General features: G+C 33.1%; 2 protein-coding genes across 2 annotated transcripts in view; both read right to left on the bottom strand.

Annotated features, from left to right (window-relative positions):
- LOC149486416 (uncharacterized) overlaps positions 1 to 22,942 on the bottom strand; it is a 59,008-nt gene that overhangs the window by 17,737 nt on the left and 18,329 nt on the right. The window contains exons 3-5 of the mRNA XM_089698010.1: positions 9,034 to 9,251; positions 7,510 to 7,648; positions 5,022 to 5,171 (exon numbers count right to left, since the gene is read on the bottom strand). Of these exons, the coding sequence (XP_089554136.1) occupies positions 5,022 to 5,171; positions 7,510 to 7,648; positions 9,034 to 9,251 (507 nt within the window). The remainder of the gene's footprint in view (positions 1 to 5,021; positions 5,172 to 7,509; positions 7,649 to 9,033; positions 9,252 to 22,942) is intronic.
- LOC149486417 (uncharacterized) lies at positions 1,199 to 3,250 on the bottom strand. Its single transcript, XM_089698008.1, has one exon. It carries the CDS (start codon positions 3,042 to 3,044, stop codon positions 1,542 to 1,544), a length of 1,503 nt encoding a protein of 500 aa, XP_089554134.1. The 5' UTR covers positions 3,045 to 3,250; the 3' UTR covers positions 1,199 to 1,541.

The raw sequence follows: 22,942 nt of genomic DNA on the forward strand, positions 1-22,942 counted from the left end.
GTTACAGTCTTCTTGATCGCCTTTCTTAAATAGAGGTATAACTTTACTAAGCTTTAGTAAATTAGGAAATGTACCATAGTCACAACACTTATTAAATATGAAAGCTAAATTGTTTGCAATATTTTCTATTATATTATTAACTAAATTTACGGACATTCCCCAAAGATCACAAGTGTTTTTTAAATTAAGTGTCTTAAATGCTGTAACAATATCATTAGCAGTTACGTGACGCAATTGAAATAATGTACTGCACCCCGCAACATGGTCCCTCAAAAAGGTCTCTGCAAGTACTGAAGACGAGTTTAAATTATTAGTAATGCTAGCAGGGACACTACTAAAGAAATCTTCAAAAGCAAGCGCAACATCAGCATTTTTGTCAATAACCATGCCATTATGTACAAGTTTTATGGTATTACTTGATTTGCTTTTACCCATTTCACCATTAATAATAGACCAAACTGTTTTAACTTTATTATCCGAGTCGCGTATTTTATCTCTGATATACAAACGCTTCGCAGTAAAACAAACAATTTTAAAAGTTTTTGAGTAATTTCTAACATATCTAAGAAAAGATGGGTCTTTATTATATTGCTTCATACCATATAACTCATAAAGAACGATCCTACACCTATGTATGCTAGGTGTCGCCCATTTACTAAATGGTAAATCCTTGGTAATATTTAAAGATTTAACTTTAAATATTTTTTCAAATTCATTATGAACTAAATTAAAAAGATTTTTAAACATTTCACAAGGATTATTATGACAGGATTGATCATTCAGTACGGGCAGGTTTTTATTAATATTATCTCTAAATTTATTAATGCCTTTTTTAGTTATAGGCCTAACATTAATTCTTTTAAATTCAGGTAAGCAATCCCATTCAAAAACTACTTTCTGGCCACAGTGATCCGAAGTGAGTGTATTGAGAATATTTTTCTCTAAACAGATGCAGTCGCAGTATATATTATCAATACAGGTTGCAGAAGTAGGTGTAATTCGTGTGGGTTCATTAAAAAGTTTATACAGATTAAATGACTGAAACAAATTAACAATTCGTGTTGCCGTTTGTGTTTGTAAAAGTATATCAATATTAAAATCACCACATACTATAACTTTTTTTTTACTCCTACTTAAACGCTTTAATATTTCTTCCATGACTGTCTCAAACATATTATAGTCACTGGAAGGCGGTCTATAAACGCAAACAATAATGTAACGCTCCAGTTCAACACAGGACAGTTCAATGGTCCGTTCTACAGAAAGACTAACAATGTCAGTTCGTTCTTTGCATTTTACACTATTATGTACAAAAATAAGAGAACCTCCATGAATAGCATATGTCCTGAAGTATATACTTTTTAATTTATAATTATCAATATTTATTAACAACTGACATTGTTTAAGCCAATGTTCTGTTACACAAAAAACCTTAATACTATTATGATTTAAAAACAATTCTATTTCTAATAATTTGCTAGCCAAGCCTTGAATGTTTTGATGTACAATAGAAAAGGTCTGCTTAGCTGTTGTCTTATATACTAGTTTAAATCTAGCTTAGGGCTAGATTTTCTGTCAACACTAGGTTGGTGTATATAATTACTACTACATAAAATTATAGTAGATCCAGGGTCTGATACCGAACATGTACCAGACTGGTTAATATTATATGCTATTAACATAGCAAGTTCTCGCTTATATCTAGATGGCAGATACACTGTATTCTTTGTCAAAGTAAAAGATTTAATACACAAATTAATGTCAAAGTAAATAAATGCATCACGATGATGATTTGTTACATTATACAATTTTAAATTCATATTATGAATTAATCTATTTTGTTCTTGTGTCAAACCAGGTAGGTATGGCAATGTACACAACATAAATTTACATTTAGTCTTACTACTAATTTCCAACATTTTTTGAAATCCTACATCAATATCCTTATTTTTTACATTTAAACTATCTCCATATAGTATAATTACAATATTATTCTTATTAAAGCTGAAATGATCAAGTGATTTGATTATATAATTAAATGAACTGTTAGGAGTGCAAATATTAGTGACTTTAAGCCCTAAATTGTTGAGCATAGCGCCAAAACCCTGACCAATATTATCTGACAACACAAAAATTTCCTGCTCGGAAAGGTGTTTAGTTTTACTAGTTGAAATTGTTGTCACGGGTTTTACACTATGTATGTCTGTGCAGTCAAGCTTATGGGGCGACGTTTGCTCATTGTCACTTTTTGAACACTGACATACATATTTATTGGTCAGCGACTCAAAGCGATCCATATTTTCAGTACTCAACTTAATTAAGTCATCTGCCTGTTGTATATGCTCGTTTATTTGTATTTGAGCAGCAGAATATTTTTGGTTGACATCATTTAACATATGACTTAAAGAGTCTATCTTCTCCTTTAATTCATTTGTTTCTACATCATACAAAATTTTATAATATTCTAGATCCCTATGATATTTGTCTAACTCTTGAACCAGGTTTTTATTTTCTTTCTCTAATTGAACTACATTTTTTAAAGAACTCTTTCTAACAATTGATTGGGTACGCTTGATAAACTTACTTAATCTAAGGTATTTTTTCAACTTCTTATGTGAAGAGAAATTGATTTTTTTAAAGTTTACAGAGCCACTTAACTGTCCACATTCAACTAATTCATCATGAAGACTACTTGGTGTGTTGCATTGCCGCTTGGGATTGTCCTCTTGCACTTCCATTAAGCTACATTCCAACTCCGCGATACGGCTGAGAGCTATCTCATGGTCACTAGAGCACTGCTGGAAGCTGTCCACAACGTCTTGGAGGGCTTTGCACTTGTCTTCACTATAAATGTATTTCATGTGTAGTTCAGCCAGCTCGGCCTTTAGAAGAGAGTTCTTTTTAATTACTTCTTGAATTTCTAATTCACTATCATCCCGCTCTTGTATGAGTTTTTCACATAAAGATTGTGAAGCTTTCAAATCATGGAGTGTAGCTTTTAATTTGTTCTCCATGTCCTTAGCTACTGCCTTGCGGGTCAGCATGTTGTATTTTTTAGTTGCTGAAACAGATGAAAGAAAATGTATGAGATAATTATATTTGAATACTATTATGATAGTACTAAATGTTGATAAGTGTTTAACGGTATGATGTAGTAAAGAGTAAAGAATAATATTGTCTGGGGCGATAAGTTTTTGTCTTCTAAATTGCTTCCAACTTGTCAAGCAAAGTGAGACGGTAACTTTTGTGCCAATGTACAGGGTGTCTAGCAGCAGATTTCAATGTTTGAACGCTTCTAGTTTTAAAACGCGACGTGCGAGGGGGACGCGGGGGGTGTCATTCAGCGCGTGAGTTCTGCGGATTTTTTAGTCGCCATAGAGCAGTGGAGCGGAGAGCATCGCGCTTATGCTATTGAGGCATACTTTTCGGGTGATTTCGCTGGCAAAAACACGCCGTCGGTTTAATAACCATTATCAAATTCATCGTTTAAGAGATGGACCTTCGATAAATTTGATACAGTCGTGGCTAGCAAGGTTTAGGGCTACAGGTTCAGTCATTAATAACCCTAGGCCGAGACCAGCACCATCAGTATCCACGATAGAAAACATTAAACTTGTTATGAATTCTGTAATTGAAAATCCTCGTTTATCGCTTCGCACACGTTCGTCGATATTGGGAATTCCTAAATCGTTTTTCAGGTCATTATGTGAAAAAAGGTTAAGCTCCATCCATACTAAATTCAGATTATTCAAGATTTGCTACGGCTCATACTGCTAATGAGTCAATGAATTCAGTGCGGCAGTTATTTCCTGAAAAGCACATATCCCAAAACGGCAACATCCCGTGGCCACCCAGGTCACCAGACCTAAGTCCATGTGACTTTTTCTTGTAGGGCTATCTAAAAACTGTGGTTTACCAATCAAATCCAACAACCATAAGACAACTGAAGGAAAATATCCGGGCTGAAATAAACAGAATTCCCAGTTCCCTTTGCAAACAAGTTTTTCTCAACATGCGGAATAGATTGAGGAGTGTGTGAGAGTAGAAGGGCGGCATTTGGAAAATGTAATTTTCAGAAGATAAAATCCGCACTCGTCTTCTTTTGACTTTAATAAAAATATTTTGTTTAGAAATAATACTTCTTTTTTTACAAGCCCTCAAACATTGAAATCTGCCACTGGACACCCGTTATTTATTGTGACGTAGCTCATTAAATATGAGCGGTGTTGGTATAACAAATGAATGTAGGTGTTGTTTATAATTAAATATGAAATTATAAAACTAGTACTCCCCTGGTTTATGGAAGAAGTTTGAATTTGGATAACCGTTGACACGTTGACCTCCGCGTTATACAAAACGTTGCGTAGATCCCATAGAAGGTGTGTTTCACAATAATTTTCACTTGTACATCAATGTAATGGTTAATAATTACTAATATTTTCTATTTAAGTACTATACAATTCGTTTTAAATAATTTTATAATTTAAAATCTAACAGCTGATGTTAACTTTGCTGTTGACACCTGTCAAAGCTTGGGAAATTCAAATTGGGTGAGAGAGTAGGCTCCATTTTGTTACAACGTGTATTGTTTTAACGGATACGTTAAATGGAATTATATATTTGTTATTTGGATACGACTATTGTAATATTCAAGGTTTACTTAATAGAATTTTGGAATGAAATTAAAGTTTCTGGTTAGATTTAAACCCTAAAATATAAGAGATAAATAAAATAAGAAAACTACTTAGCCAGTCAAAGGTCCCATAAAATTTATTTATATTTTAATATTCAGATGGCTTAGGTATGCCTTTGAATTATCTTGATATTTTAACCGCAATCTACATTGTCTTTCTATATTGAATAATAATTCGATCGATATTAAAAAAAATACCAAAGAAAAACACATTTAAAAACGATAAAACAATATTTTAAACGACAATTTAACTTCTCCACAGTTCAATCGATCTTCCAAAATCACATACTATCAGACAGGCTATTATCACAATAAATAATACACTTACTTTCTTCCTTCATCCCCCGAGGCTGGGGACATTGTATCGAGTCATACTCCGTCCTGCCATACTGCGCCGAATATATAGCAACCCTTGAGTGCGGGTTACAGCTCAAATGAAGCACGTCGTTCTCACAGCCCACTTTACTCCGGAACTCGTCTGTGGGATTTGCGACTTTATCCTTGAGATGTAAGGGCTGGTATTGATCGAAGGGTGGTGTTTGATTTGAAAATACTTACGTGTAAATGTTTAATGAAAGTTGCGCTTGAAATAATTGTTTTTGTGATAGTCAATATTTTCATGTTACTTTATAAAATAAATGGTATTTATAAAGACTACAGCTCTAAGGTCACGTAAATGTTATCCAAAAGCTAGTGCATTTTTTAAATCAGTGAAGTAGTTTACAATATTATATAAGCACGTTCAAACAAACATACACGCTATTAGTATTATAGATAAGTATATACGTATTGGATATAAGCATACCTGTATATGTTTGCCTACATAATGTACAGGACTATGTTATACTGTATAATACGATATGCATTTCATGTGTAGATAATTCAAAATGTACAATAGAGTGTAGCTCATTGTACACTTACAGATAATTTACATGTTCACAGTATAGATGTTCATTAATCTTACTGAATAGGTATTGAGGCAACTATTGGGGCCAATAACATCAAATAACTCTGTATCGATATAATGAAATACTATTTTAAGAAAATAAGTAATATCTATGATGAATATTGGCATCGAACTCTATTAATTAAATCATAATCCCATTTTCCTTCAATACCTTCTTCCCACTATTCCAGGCATCAAATAAAAAGCTCGTTTTATTATGTTCTGTGAAATTGTATGAGTAAAAGTGTAATCTTACCATATTAAATTATACAAAGAGAAACAGCAATAAAGCTACCCTAGATATTTTAAATTAATAATTATGGGTAACCTATTAAAAACTCGAATTTCTATTACCCGAATCTTAAAACCCCGAAAACGGTTGTTAGAACTTTTAAAAGACAGATGTAATGAATGACAAATTTTTAAAATTCCTTTTTTAATTTCCCAGATGAATCAATTTCCAGATGCACCAAAACCAGATTTTTAAAAAGTATTTTTTTGTTTCCCGTATTCTCATAATACAGATCTCATTATACCAGATTCTCAGAATACTTTTTTTTGTTTCCCATCGTACCATTTTCCAAATAAACTATTGCCAAATTTTCATAATCTTTTTATTTGGTTCCCATATAATCGTATAACAGATAAACTATTGCCATATTTTCATAATCTTTTTATTTAATTTCCATACAATCGTGATTATACCTTTTCTATCGACTGAAAATAAACATTGTCAGTAAGTAAATTTATTGTTTTACTTGTCCATTACAGACCGGTTTTAGTGTCAAAGTCGACTCAGTAGGTTAGGTTTGAACTACGACCCCCACGCTACAACTGACTCGCTATTGTTTTACTTGCCTATTACAGAAAGGTTTAAGTATCAAATTCGACTCAGTAGGTTAGGTTAGGTTTGAACTGTGAACCCCCAGAACCGACTCGCTATTGTTTTACTTGACCATTACAGAAAGGTTTAAGTGTCAAATTCGACTCAGTAGGTTAGGTTAGGTTTGAACTGTGAGCCCCCATGCACGAGCCGAGCGAGCGAAGCGAGCGTGCCGCGGCAGCGGCCGGCGAGTGCCAGAACCGACTCGGTATTGTTTTACTTGCCCATTACAGAAAGGTTTAAGTGTCAAATTCGACTCAGTAGGTTAGGTTAGGTTTGAACTGTGAGCCCCTACGCACGAGCCGAGCGAGCGAAGCGAGCGTGCCGCGGCAGCGGCCGGCGAGTGCCAGAAGCGACTCGCTATTGTTTTATTTGCCCATTACAGAAAGGTTATAGTGTTAAAATCTATTTAGAAGGTTAGGTTAGCTTCGTGCTGCGTCCCCCTGGAAGGATTACGTTTTGCTGGATATCGTTTATTTGAATTTCAAAAATCTGGACATTGTTTGTCTGGATATCAATTAACTGTATTTCAAAAATTTGTGTTTTCAAAATCTGGCTTTCGTGCATATGGATTACGGTCATCTGGATTTTGTGCATTTAGATTTCGTATGTCTGGAACTCATTCGTCTGGATTGTAAAACGTCGTACAAATAAAGAAATGGGCAATTGAAATTCGGAGTTGCGATTATATGGCAAACAAAACTTCGAAATTTTAAAATTCGGGGTTATGAAAAAATGTCCAAACGTTTTCTGGATTATGATATTCGGAATATTAAAATTCGAGATTAAGATAGGTAACCATAATTACTATGAGTTCATGTAGTTGAGAATTTGTTTTAATTGTGAACTGTTCTGCTTATTAATAAAGGAAACAATTATTATAACACTACGATTTAAGAACACATTTGGTAAAGAAGGTTAAAATTAATCATTATAACAAGAACACCATTTTGGTAAAGTCGGTTAAAATTATTTCTTATAACTCACATGGACGGCACTTATAGGCGACTTCAACGAATCTTCTAGAACCGGGGCACGGGTCCACGCCAAATGCTTTGGGACTTGTGTGGAACTTACATTGGCGCTTCTTTTGACACGCTTCCACCACCGTCTGCAACAAGGAGTACTACATACATTAGTTAGTATGCCGATTCTTTTATAATAGTCTCGTTCTTTGTCTAGTGAAAATTACTTATATTTAAATGACATTTCTTTTAAAGAGGAACATCACACTTCGTATGATTAAGTAAATTAGTTAAATACAAACAAACAATTGCACTGTGTGATCTGAAATTACCTTGAGTAGATCTCCAGTGTAAACCCCTAAGAAACAACATTAAACACCTACAAGTTGTGTAAGATATAAACTAATAGCTAAACTCCAATATTACTCGAAAGAACTTCAACAATATGTTATCCATACACAAACACTGACTTGAAAAGATGTTGCTTCTCGGTTGATACAGTCAATTTAATCATACAAATATTTTATTCAAGTAAAAACTATGCTCAAAAAATATCTAAAACTATAATAGATTAATCACTAATCTTGTAACATTGAATACACAATACTTAATTAGTAAACACGTAATCCTGATCTCTAATAAACTTTACCTATTAAACGTAACCGCAAATATATCCATCCCATTACCTTTCATATAAATTTGGTGTTTCGCATCGTTGTGTGGTGAGAGCATAATGTCTGTTATTTCATATGAATCCACATTTCACTAAAATACCTACTGAATTGTTTTAACAAGCAACTAACGAATGTTGAATTGTTTTAATTGGTTACCAGGTAATCTCGATATCACAGTATACAGAATTTTTACCTATAAGAGTATTTTAGATTTTATTCCAAAAATGGAATCTCATCGTATTACTGAAGCAGAGATACTTTTCTTGAATTTTTAGCTGTGTTGAATAATAATTTATATATTTTATTCTTTTAAATGTGTAGGTACTTATCAATGCATAGGATGATGTAAATTAGTAAGCTAAATTAGTAAGGAAATTAATTCAGGTAAATTGGTTTGTTAGTACGAGTATTAGGTATAAATACATACAGTAGGAAGTACTGTTAAGTCTATATGTTTGGGTGTTTACAGCGCAATCAAGCACAAGCAACTGAACAAATTTGTTCGTTCTAGTATTGGAACTAGGTTAAAAAATCAAATGTTATTTATATCTCCGATACTCTGGCTAAAATTCCATCAGATGGCTAGCATAAAAGTTACTTAATTTGGTAAAGAAAAGCTCTATATAAACGCTAAATTCTGATTATTATTGACCATTCATATTAGAAACAACATTATTCGTCTCAAAAATCATAATAAAAAACAGATCTGATTATTATTGCTCATTTATATAAGAAACAACATTATTCATCCGTCATATTTCCTATTCTATAGTTTATGTCCTCATCTGACTTAACCATTCACCAGACCAAAACGATCATCTACCTACTACATAATATATAAAAAGGAATGTTCCAGAACAATGTCGTCACACCTGCAAAGCGCTGGGCCAACTGCAGCTCGTATCTCCCACCACTTCAACAGCCACTGGCTGGTACTCCGCCAGTTCTGGTGAGCAGGAGTTCTGTGACGCGGAGGCTCCGTACTGCGCCACTTGTATACTGATCGTGGTACCCCTTGGACATATGAGCGTGACCATTTCTTCGTCGCAAGCCGCCTTTTGGTGTGTACGGAGTGTGCCCAGGAGGAGTTCTGTAAATAAAATTAATGATTAGTTTGGATGTGATTGACTCTTATATTTTTTAGTTGTGACTCTTTAGAACTTAATTTCATGTTTAAGCTCATAACAGCGAACAAAGTACCTACTTTAGTAAATATCCTATTTTTTGTTTTATATCTTTAAAAGATATAATTAGTCTACGTGGAAACAAATTTTCTAATAAATCATCATAATAATAATATAATAATAAATTTATTTATTTCTTTCCAGAACTTACATGTACAGTATATAAATAACATCATAAAATAATCCCTGTCGTTCGAAATACAAATTTAACAGCTAATATTAATTCTCTATGCAGTACCATCATTAATAATGTTGAGAGAAACAAATCTGAAATAAGTTGAACGATAACTATTTATCATTTCTCTTAATACTCTTAATAATGTTAACCACTTTTATCAGTCCCCTCTAGAGATATAAGAGTAATTATTCTAGACCCAAAATGTGTTAATTACATTAAGATAAACTTTTAGTATTTGTGAAACGAAGGTACCTATGTCACATAAATAATCAATCGATTTCCTGTCCTTTTGTGAAAATAGAGCAGTGTATATTGTAATTTATTTTAGGACTAGCAATGCCCTGCGGTTTCACCCGCATAGATAGCGATATCTTTACAGTGAAAAGTCTACTATAGGTCGGACATGAAAATCACCTTTACCCCGTCCCGCACTACGGCCTTTTTTTTTTTTTTTGTTTTAGTGGGGAAATCTTTCATAGATACCCACGGCCTCCAGGGGAGGGGCTGTGGGTTATGTCGGATTCCTACCGACCAAAACCCCACTGTGTTCCGTCAAGACGCATATTGGTAGAATTCCTCCGTGACCCCCGCACTACGGCCTGCTCGAACAGTATACCTACTATTTTCTGTAGATTGACACTTTTAAATTCGTTATATCTTTTGAATGGAATATCCAATTCTTTTCATTTAAAAAGTATTTTGCTGGTATTGAAACAGTCTATAATAAAACATCATTTAATGGGATAAGGATTAATATATGTGTATGGATAACATGGTTTGATTACTGTCGGCACTTCTATTTACTTTGAAAACGTAAAAAAGTTGTTGTAGTAACATAACTACTGAAGATGGACATATGGTATCGCGGACTTTCATGTAGATATTGATCCATTCTATAATACTGTAGAACATTTTTTTGTTCTATCTTCAATAGATTCCGCAGCGCACGCGATGACAGAAGTTTTATTGAGGATTTTTTTACACCTTGGGTTACATTATTGCATTTTTGGTAAGGATCTCTAATTTTTTTGAAAATGCAATATAGCCTATGTTGCTCAGTAAACATGCAGCTTTCTAATGGTGAAAGAATTTTTGAAATCGGTCCAGTAGTTTTTGCGTGAAAACATACATACATACATACATACTTACATACATACTTACAAACTTTTCCTCTTTATAATATTAGTATAGATAAGTAAGTCTATTTTTTACATAAGTGGTAATATTTTCTGAAATGGAGAGCACATTTTCTTAATAATTCTCGGTGTGTCATATGCATTCTATGTGACAATTAATGGAAATCAGTTAAATTCCGATTGTTCTGGTACAAACTGATAATAAACTTAATTACTATTGGCAGACATTAACACAATTATCTTATTCGTACCGGCTATACGTCCAATTATGCAATGACAATCACTGATTTGTAGCATAATGCATAGTTCATAATAATGAAATAAGTACTTACATTAAATACCTTTGTAATTGCTTTAACCTTTTACATGAAAATAGAATGGAATTAAAAAAAGAAAACAAGAACATGAATATAACCTAATGGTAATATTCTTTCGTCACCCACTCAAAAATAAAAATACTACATAAATTTTCCTCTCTAATAAACATTATTATCGTATAGTTTGTGCACATTTTATCCTAAAATTCACAAGTCTAGAGTACACAAAGCTAATTAGGTGTCGTAAATGTACTAACACTATTTGTCTTCATTGATCAACCAACATTATACACAGTTTCGTAAGTTTACCCAACGCTAGCTTCTAGGTAATTGATTGGGTCCTATCTGAGCAAACAGCTTGCGAGGAGGTTAATACCGTCAATGCAAACTAATGATTATGCTATAATCGCGTACGTGCCGCCATGGACACGTACTTACTGGTATATTAGCGACCTAATAATGCATATTAATTACTTAGGTTAATCCGTTTCTGTACTAACGATAGGTACTCCAGTTCGACTGATTACGGCAATTGTTGAACTAGGCTGGCTTAACTTCAATGCTATCTAATGGTTATCGATAATTTGGGACGAAATTACGACATAATATTATAGGTACATTAATTTTAAGAAATATGAACAAGTTATCGTCAGATTAGACATTATTTAACTACCTATTAACATTTTTCTGATTTATTTAAATAAGATCTTACGTGATTTCATACGAATGTTGAGTGGAAATACGATCATAGATCGGCAGTCAGTACTTGCAGAAGATAAAGTTGTAACTGACAATTATTTAAAAAAATATCGCAACTTTGCTGTCTCAGTATTCATAATACTCTCGATTTGTTACGTTCAATGGACCAGTGATATAATAAATATGAAGAAAAATATACAAACAATTTATCACAACAAGATAACTCTGTTGAGATTTACGGTTTATCCATTAAATTTACGAGTTACCGGGACTTCCTTCTTCGAGAGTTATAGCCCTGAATGCGTCTAATCACATTTTTTATAAATTGAGAAATCGCGCGTAAGTAACGCATAAACATTCAGTTTATTATAAGCTACTAATACTTTAAAAGGAAAACAAATATGTAAACATGATTTGAATTACTGTGAAACCCAACATTCCATTGGTAGGTAGAGATGCTGAAAATTCTTCGAATGAACTCCCTAGTTCCATTTGAGTTATTTTGAATAGTTGTCGTCTAAGAAAATCAAAGGCAAGCAAATTTTATGATAACTGCAGTACAGAGTAAACTGTATATGTAACTAATATTGACCGTTTTATACCGTCGATTAAAACACGGAAGTTGGTGTCTAATGGTTCAATCGAAACTTTGTTCAAGTTTCAATCTTTTGCGAAAAAACAAGAACTGTATCTAAAGAAGAAAAATAAATAAAAATGAAAGAATCTTTACCCTGTCAATACAGAAAAAAATTAGAAAATGTTAAAAGCCAAGTTTTATTACATACTTTGTATTAATAACTTTGAATCCAGGATAAAATACAGTTATAAAATATGCGTATGCTCGTTTTCTTTGAACATTATAAGATTATTTCTGAAAGTAAAGCGTGTAATACTCCCATTACTGGCTCTTTAATGTAAAACATATATTATTTTACGTAAACCTAGTTCTCAAGAGTTCAACGCGGATTAACGGTAATTTTTCTACAAAATGTTTTAAATATTTGTACCAATTACTATACCAGTTTAAGTTGAACTCTATGTAACATATTATTATCAACATATATTTTGTAGTTGATGTCAAGTTGCAAGTCTATTTATTTGCAATTTAGATTTTGAGAGGTATAGTCCATTGAAATGTTACATTTTTTAGGCCTGACCTTGCGTCCTCTAAGAAACGCAACCCCAAATGTAACTTTTCAATGGACTAATAGTTACATATAGGTTTTTAGATTTTTGACGTTTTTAGAGAGAATCATGAAAACGAGAACAAAAACTGAGTAAAGTCTCGGTTATGAAGTGTAGATACATATGAAAATTATGAGTATATTCATCTCTCATTGTAGGTATGTATTTCAATAATTAAAATTCAATTTAAAAAAAAACGAGTAGATTTTCGAAAATGAAACCCTAATAACATTTGTTTCGAACATGTTCTAGCAATAAAATCAAAATATTACACACGAAACCTATAAAACAGGGCATAAAACACACCCTATCGCTTACGTATCCAATTAAACAATCGATATACAGATAAATCCAAATTGTAAACTAGTTTATACCCATCACGTCATGTGCATGACCACACAGTTCAGTAATAAAATCGGATAAAAATATTTACAAGAACCAACTGTTGAACCCTTAAGGGGCAAACAACGGGTCATTAAGGGGAAGTCGTTTATTTTTAGAAAGATGTATTTCATACGAAGAGAGGCGTAATAGACAGCACGTGGCACGCATCCCGGTATTGGTTGCAAGTTATGAGTTATGGCGAAGAATGAATGAGCATTTATTTCTCACTTTTGGTGTTCAATTTTTGAACGATATTTTTGAAATTCGTAATTTTTTTACAAGGTTTAAAACAACAATATTTTTCTTGCAATTTGTAGCTTGCAAATGGTAAAACCTGTTAAAAAACTGTTATCTTGTTTGATATGTACCTACATAATATATAAAGAATAATGATAATATAATGTAGCGACAATTTTAGGTATTATTCAAACGAAGAAACTGTCACGGAAGAAGAGCCTTCAATTTGCGCACCTAAAGATGAACAAATTGATGTTGAAACATACCTAACTAATAACCAAAAAATCCACACCCAATGCAAAATACGCAAATAGCACCACATTTTTCCAATACGCTCAGATTGGTTGTATACAAAAATAGCCGAGTCATCGCATTTATACTCGGGTAGCATGTGCGGTTAACATGCATCCTACTTGAGGGGAACGCTTTACAATAATTAAAGTCGAAACGACATAGTTAGCGCGTCATCTATCTCTGTCAACTCAAGTATGGCATAGAATTACAGACATGGATACGTAACAACTTTTATATATTTAAATTGTCGAGCTAATGCGTTGAGAATGCGATTCTTCCCTGGATTATTTATGTACTGTTTCTTTTAAATGAATCACGTAATACGGTACGACAGCTTATCCGAATGTGCCTGAATGTTTGGTATTTGTAATATGTCCAAATTCAATTTGAGTGTATATCGTAAATGTAGCAGACTGGGTAAATGAATTAATCCAAAATTATTTAAAACAAGATACAAGACTTACAGAAATTTTCATAAGACAAACCCGCAGATTTAATTTGGGTTTATTCCTTTTTTTATTATAGCTATTATAGATTCAATGTTCATTTACTTTTATATACAGTAGCGCTGATTTCAATTGATTGCACTTCTGAGTAATTACTAATTGTCATCTCATTTGTAATTATTTTTGGAAGTGGGGTTTTAATTAATTATTTTCATTGATAATATAAAAGCAATGCACTCAATTATTAACATTAATTAAAATACATTATATAAATTGTTTTATTGATCTTGACATAGCAAAACTTTTAGTGAAAGAAGATGAAAGTGTTTCAGTTACAAATATTTATAAAAATAACATTATTTGTAAACCAGGAGATCGTTTCACGCTAAGTTCATCCGCTCCATTCCTAACCAATGAACAATGTAACACTAAAGAGTATTAAAAGCACTTCGAGATCAAAGCGTAAAGATACCCATGAGAATGAAATGAACGCCACAAAAACATGTTTGAATAAACGAACAATACTTCGTTCGTTTGAAGTCAACCGTACTAAACCAAATTATTTATGTTCCCAGGAATCACTCAAAGAGAACGTTTTAGGCGCGGGTCAAACACAAGCGGTGCGGGCGCGGGCGTGCCATAAGCGCGCCTCTTCAATCTGTTTTGCACCACATCCTTCTTATACATTTTGTATGAAAGAATTTTGGACAGGCGTCGAGGCGGCACGCCACCGTTGCGCCGCGGGCGTACCGCAGGCGTACCGCAGGCGCGCTTCCCCCATCGCATCCAAATCGAGGTCAATTCACGGTCATACACAATCAAAAACAAATCGGGTGGTAGGAGACGGTAGCCTGTCAGTCAAAAATGTGTTTTCTCTTTGTGTGGAATTATATAGAGCTGCTATTACATACCCTTCTTCGTTTTGTTTTTAAAGGTGAATTGAATTAATCGATGAAATGATTTACACAGGTGATGGCAGTAGGGAAAGTGAAAATGAAGAAGAGCATAATGAAAGTTCCCATGTATTTACAATGTCAGAAATAAAGATAATCCTGATTTTGATTGTGTTTTTTATTTATTTGTAATTGTAATAATATTGTGGAATGATCAGTACTGTAAATACTTTTGAACTGAGATTTTAATGATAAGATTTATATGGTTTAAATGTAAACCTGTGTTTGAAAACCATATTTTATCTATACTAATATTATAAAGAGGAAAGGTTTGTATGTATGTATGTATGTATGTATGTATGTATGTATGTATGTATGTATGTATGTATGTATGTATGGTTTTCACGCATAAACTAGGTACTGGACCGATTTTGATGAAATTTGGCACAGATAATCTTTAGACCCTGAGAAAGAACATAGACTACCTTTTATTGCGAAATATGTACCACAGGCGAAGCCGGGGTGGACCGCTAGTACAATATAAATTTTGTGTTATTTTAACCTTCTTTTCTTCCATCATTACACCAGTACTACTTTAAAATTACTTTAAAAGTACTATAAAATTTTCCAAGTAAATTCCAACATTTTCAACAAAGATATATTTGCAATCGTGGGGTTATCCTCGCTATTTACTTACAAGGAATTATCAAACAAAATCGTTACTTTCAAATTAATGTTAATCTCTTTTAGCACAAAAAACATAATTTTACTAAATTATGCATGAAGAAAATGCATTTAACCACTCTATATAAATATCATTTTCGGACGCCAACAGCGCGCCCGATGCGCGCCGGCAGCGCGCCCGAGGCGCGCCGGCAGCGCGCCCGCGGCGCGCCGGCTGGCGCGCCCGCGGTGCGCCCGATGCGCGCCGCGCCGCTTGTATATGTCCCGCGCCTTACGGCCGTCGGGGAAAAAATCCTGGGGATCTCTGACTTTTATGGCGAGAGAACGCACTATGTTATCCATGATTAACGACTGCCATGTATGGTCAAACTGACGATTCAAACTAGCTGTAATGTAAACAGGAGACACATGTACTTTAATGACTTGTTTCGAGTAACAATGCTACTTTGTTCAATGTAAGGCTTCATTTAGTTGTAACCGCTTCGACTACGACGTAATTATTATGTTGCTGATGTATTATCTGAGTGAATTGCGACTTTAAATTATTTTTTAAGTAAGAAATTAATTTAAGTACACACTACACACATATAGGTACTTTCCATTTTTTGAGATATCAGTTCAACCACATACACCTATTGAGGTCTCTCGAAGTTACCTCATAATATTAACCTAATGTTTAAACTTCTGTGTAGCATTTGAGCTCTTTAAATAATTAAGCTTAATAGTTGACTGCACAAGAAGCAAAGTTTTCAGAACTTATTGACTGAATTCCGCTAGACGTGAAATATGTCCATCACATCCACACATTTGCTGGGAACTTTCTTAGCATTAGTTTAACAAACTCGTGTATAAGTGTTTGACGCAGAGACCCTTACGGCTAATTATGGCTTCTTCATATTCACACCGTGTGGACCCATAATTATGTTCAGCTTGAGTGGCCTCTCTGCTCGTTGTCTTTGAACCTGTATAGTGTATACAATATCTACGTACTTTAATAGAGCTTAGAATATTTCAGTAGTTAGTGATATGTTACCATGAGAGGATTATTTACATAGATATACAATACTAGACATCGCATAATCCTCTCTACACCTTTTATAGACTACTTCTATGACGTCATTCGAAACTCAGTTATATGTACATTCTTTATGCTCAACTTTACTTCCCATATTGTTTTACTATAAATAATAACTTCTACGACGCTTTGGCTGAGCCTATAGGCGGCACATTCGTAATCCCGCTTGTTCCTAGTGAAATATCTTACCCATTTTGTTCGGTCGAAATATTATCAAACTGCTATAACTGTTATTTATTTATATCAATGGCTTTAACATAACTATTCAGATAAGCAGTTTGGTAGTTCTATACACGAGTTGAGATATTGGGAGTTGTGTAGTGATCAATGCAATATAAAACACATACTTTAACAAAAACCGAAAGTAAAATAAAAAAAGTAAATAACATAGAAAATAAATCGCATTATTGAAAAAGGGATTTGAAAATTCACATTGGTTTAAAATGCTTATAGGTAATAGCCTAGTATATAATACCTATGTACTACATAAATTGCTTTGTGAAATACCTAACATGTGTTTGCAAAAAGGACCTTAATAACAACTACTGATAAAAGCAACAACAAACGTAGGTTGTCCGTTGATTATCTGATAAATCAGGCGAACCAAAATATATTCGATTCTTTTCCTTCAATTCACAAAACACTCAGAACTATTGAAAGGGCTCCATTGTTTATAAACGAGATCAAGTAGAGAACTTTTGTACATACTAAATAACATTTCGTCTAATCTACTGCTGAATACGCTTTCATTTTGATTGCTTTGTACTCTCTTTAGTAAATCACTACAATACAAAACAGTTCAACAGTGGCAACATCAATCTGAACTATTAGGTTAACTAAATTTTAGTAAGTGGAAATAATATATGCTCAGTTTAACTTTGAATTAGATTTTGTTGAAACTGCAAACACGTTTAATTAAAATGATTTGCTACGGGCCAAGAGAATGCAGGTTCGTCGATGTACAGGTCAAATTTTTGTTGAGTATTTTCCAAAATAATATATAAGCCCAATTGTTAAAATTTACGAAACATAAAAGATCAAATGGTGGTGATCAGGCCAAGATAAATAGAAGAACTATGTTATTGCGCTTCATATAAGTGCCTTTAGAAGAAATCTAATCAAGTAAATCTTTGAGTTTTAATAAATATCATCAAGGACAGAGTATCTCAATTTATCAAGGCATGTTATGGAAAAAACAAATATGCTACTATATTATATTTAAAATCACGTTTTCATACAAACGAAAGATAAAATAGTATTCCTAACTATATTTATATATATTTACACAACGTCACACTGAAGTTTTCACAGCAGATACATAATAAGCCAGCTCAGATGAAAAGAAAAATCCCCGAGGCGCTACACAAATATAAATGTACGTGACATGAAGTACTGGGTTAAAATGTAAAGGGTGGTTAGTAAGTCGCTTAGTCAACCCTCCCCTTGTATCAATATTTTCTTTGCTACGTGAATTTTTCTATTCATAGCTGGCGAAACCGTTTTACGCTGTATTTAGACTTAGTATTTCATGTATTCAATTTTGTAGAATTTATACTACGAACGTTTTGTTGGCTTTCACAAGTGAATAGAAAGTGTGTTTCGTCTCTAAGATTATGGGCATAATACAATGATATCATTTTACTTATATGGTCTAGCAGATAAATCTCCTTTTGATATAGTAGGAGAGCCCGTGGGAGATCGTCCTTCACCGATCTGATAACCAGATGAGACGTATTTTTTATTAAATATGTTTTATGTCTATAATTGCTTGCCTATCGAAAAGTGGTCATGGCTATTTTTAATTTAATTAACTTTTATCGATTTATTTCATCACCTACATACTTTTGATAACCAAATGAAATTTATTTGACTGAAAGTTTTTGATACACAGAATATGCCTAGGTATGCTACCTATAACTATCTGGCAACCAGTAATGAGCAAAAGCCAAATAAAACGTTAATAAACTCATCAATTTGAAGTTTCAAATAAGATAAAATCGACATTGCAGATTGCTACATTATTAAAAGTTTTCAATATAACAATGTCATATTTAATAATATTATACGATTACTATTAAATAATCCCGATGTGGTCCAATAATATTTAATTAATCGATTGCGAATAGCGATAATATTATAGATTTTAATGATATTGAAATGGGAATTTTTCGATAAGTTATGAAGCCGAGGTATAATGAGAACAAACACAATACCATGAAAATAATTCTGAAAATAACAATAGTTTATTTTTAACAAACAAATCTATTTTTGATGTTTTGTACAGTTTCATTCAATATAGTGGTTTATATCCAATTTCGCATTTTAGCTAACAACAAAATCAATGTTTCTATGGTAAAATATATTTTATGAAATGTTTTTGTGACAAAGGAAAGTTTTATACTACCTCTATATTAATTAATGGCTTACTTATAACATAAAATATGTAATAATATTATTGCAACAACCTTAAGCCATAATAATTATGATTTTGATATAAGAGAAAATAATGAGATGCGTAGGAAAAAGGTTGTTGTTGAGGTACAACAGGAGATGAAAATAATTATAGATATAATAAATAAAATATTAGGTAGGTATATAATCATTTAAAATTTTATTATGTTGTCTATGGACGGATATAAAACATAAAAAATCATAAATATATAACATTAGTTCATTCAGAAAGGTAATTTTCACACTACTACGCATAAAATTAAGAATCAGTGCATTTTCATTTTCCAAGTAATATTGGATTTTATAAACCATTCGAATCTAATCGAATTTATAACAAAATACATTGTGCCGCGTCATTTGAATACAAATAACAATTGCCGAGTTCCACTGAAGTGAACGTGTTTTGTGGAGTATGAAATTCATCTCAGTGAAGGCTTTATCGAATGAATTAAGTCCCCAAATGTATGGGAAATCGTCAATATTTCTGTGTCATATTGATTTGACGGTACAGAATTTTAACATTTTTACGTGTCTATTTGTTTTTTCCTTTAATAGCATCTTTAAAATTCGAAGTACCTATAATTGACTTATTTAGAGAAACATTTTATCCTACTATAGTATGAAGGCGATGAGTAATTAGGGATCAATAAAATAGTGATAGTAGTAATTACTAGTACAATAATGGTAATAGTAATGGCTCGATCCAAGCTCGTTCTAAAAAGCAGGCTCTTTCTAAATAGACATTTTAGACGTTTATTTTCTTTCATTATTCAAAATGTAACTACGGGTATATTATATATGTACTAGATTTCCGCCCGCGGCTTCGCCCGCGTTTGCAAAGGAAAACCCGCATAGTTCCCGTTTTCGTGGGATTTCCGGGATAAAAACTATCCTATGTGTTAATCCAAGTTACCCTCTATATGTGTGCTAAATTTCATTGTAATCGGTTCAGTAGTTTTTACGTGAAAGAGTAACAAACATCCATACATCCATACATCCTTACAAACTTTCGCCTTTATAATATATATTAGATATTAGATATTAGAATATTAGATTATATGTCCACTACTTCAGAAATTTACGTACCTACATAATATTATTTTAGGTAAAGGAAAACATCCCGATTTATTTTCGAAATAAAAACCTATAGGGGACGTATGGAATGCTTTAAGTTTATTCTGCTTGTGAGTAAGCAATATTTCACTTTGACAGATAGCAATATATAACTAAATTTTGTTTGATCGAAAGAATTTTAGGGGAAGTATAAACAAATGTGACCTACTTCCGATATTATTGAGAACATGAGAAATATCTTGATGAGATGTATCAGGGATGGCAAGAGATAAGACGTATACTGTAGCTAAGCAAGCGTAACAATTATTGTCCAAGGATGTGTAGACTAAAGGATTAATTAATTATTATTTACTAGCTTTCCGCCCCCGGCTTCGTCCGTTTTTTCTTAATAAATTATAAACTAAAACCTTCCTCGAGAATCACTCTATCTGTGGAAGAAAACCGTTTCAAAATCCGTTGCGTAGTTTTAAAGATTTAAGCATACATAGGGATATAAGGACAGAGTATCGACTTGTTTACTATGTAGTGATGATGATGATTATGCTAAGCTGTGTGTGTTCAGATGTACGTTTGTCTCATAATAAAGGCATAAACATAAATTCAAAGAAATTCAGAAACGTTCAAAATTTAGTTTAGATTTTATTTCAAATTTATTGCCGTATATTTCGATGGATAGATGTTTACGATACAACAAGCTTTATAGTCGATAAATAACAGAACCATCAACTTTCAATTTTAGTTCGGTTCGCGTATTTTTGTGCGAAATCTATATTAAAAAATAGTTGAGTTAATTCAAAAGCAAATAGCAACCTACATTCCGGTATTGTGTTTAGAACAATTCTCGTTTTTGAATGATTCCTTTTATTTTATGAGTGTATTCACGACAGTAAAGATTTCTGCAGCATTAAAGAGATGTTTCAAAGACTGTAGAATCATTAGTAGGTATGTTATATAAGAAAGTACATTGTTCGTCTGTCCGTTTTTCTGTTAATGATAGACTCAAAACTGCTTCACTTATTTTATTTCTGTTTTCACCATTGGATAGCGATTTGTTAAATTTTTAGATAATGTACGTGAGAAGATGCGGGTGCTATTTAAGTATAATGAAATTAAATAATTTTTCTTCTTATTTTTCACTCTCGCGTTATTTTTACAAGTGCAACTTTTTAATTTTGCTAAAAACCAGAGCCAAATAGGAGTAGTTGGAGCGGAACAAGAAATATATTGTAGTACGCGTTAGTCGGTGACAGAATTGTAAAGTGAGCATTGTTACGTAAATTGTTGAACATTTTCCGATACGGTTACGGTCGTGATTTGGTGCGAGATGCATAGTATTTTATTCTAAATAACGCTTGTTACTATTTCGATGAAAAATGTTCGAGATTTCTCCCTTTATTCTCATAATGGTTCGGACTTCAAATCCGCTTTACTACTATCGCGGTAGAGTTTTGTCATCATTTTGCAAAAATTGCATGCCATATTTGTAAAAAAGTACATAAAAAAATGATTATTGAAGTTCCTTCTGCGTTTATATTTGTAAAAATAGGTATATTAAAATATGAATATGCTAACATTCGCTATACCGAATAATTGTAACAACGTATTTTTGTTAGCAGTAGAGTCAAGAAACATGCTGAGTACCTACTTTAAAAATCATGCTACCTATAATCTCAATAACTTAAACCAGAATCTCTTTCGTTCAACGCATCTTATATCTTTACACAGCCCTAACCTAAAATAGAGTAAAAAAATAAAAATAGAAAACCTTCCTTTTCTCAGACCGCATCCAAGAAACCCAAAGCATTAGACCACAATATTCCCCAACAAATAGTGCATTATCTAGCCAGTCGATTACGTGGCCAGTCAGATAAATTCGCTCCATTATTCTGCCAAAAGGACGTTTGTTCTGAGGAGATTATACGCGCGTCTTGTCACGTACATGCCTTGCCCGGTGCCCGATTCCGTCCGGAAACATGTTACGAGAGGCTAAAAGTATTATTTCACACATGAAGAGGAATCTATAAGCCGAATGTCCATTTGAGGCAGTATTTGGGTCGTGTGCGGCATTTAAGTCTCTCTTTACGTCTTAAAACATTTCGTTTGAAGATCGATTTCGACTGATGTATTGTAATAGCGCGGTGTAGTGTGTTCTTATCACGGACATGTATCAAGATAGACTAAGCGAGTGTATGTACTTCCCGTGTCCAAACTAAGTTTGTGAAACTTAGTTGACGCTGGCCTACACTCAGTCCGCGCTCGCAGTTCGCCAAGGAAAGACGTGAAGCTGAATAAAGTAAAATGCCGAATTGCGCCGTTATAAACTGTAGAAACTCCACAGCTGTGAGTGGCCGAGTTAGCAGAGATGTTTCCTTCCACCGGTAAGTAATTTTCTAATCAGAATATGCACTATTTATTTTAAAATCAAATAAAGAATATCTGTGGAAAACGATCGTGACAAACACGGATACCAAATCATACGAAATGATTCGGAATACATTGCGGCTTTTACTTGGCACGGTAAAGATCGCGTTGTATGATAACAAG

Source organism: Colias philodice, chromosome 8 (genome assembly GCF_061535455.1).
Source record: "Colias philodice isolate Cphi_HAF_F1 chromosome 8, ilColPhil1 Martin Lab GWU primary, whole genome shotgun sequence".
Classification (NCBI taxonomy): Eukaryota; Metazoa; Arthropoda; class Insecta; order Lepidoptera; family Pieridae; genus Colias; species Colias philodice.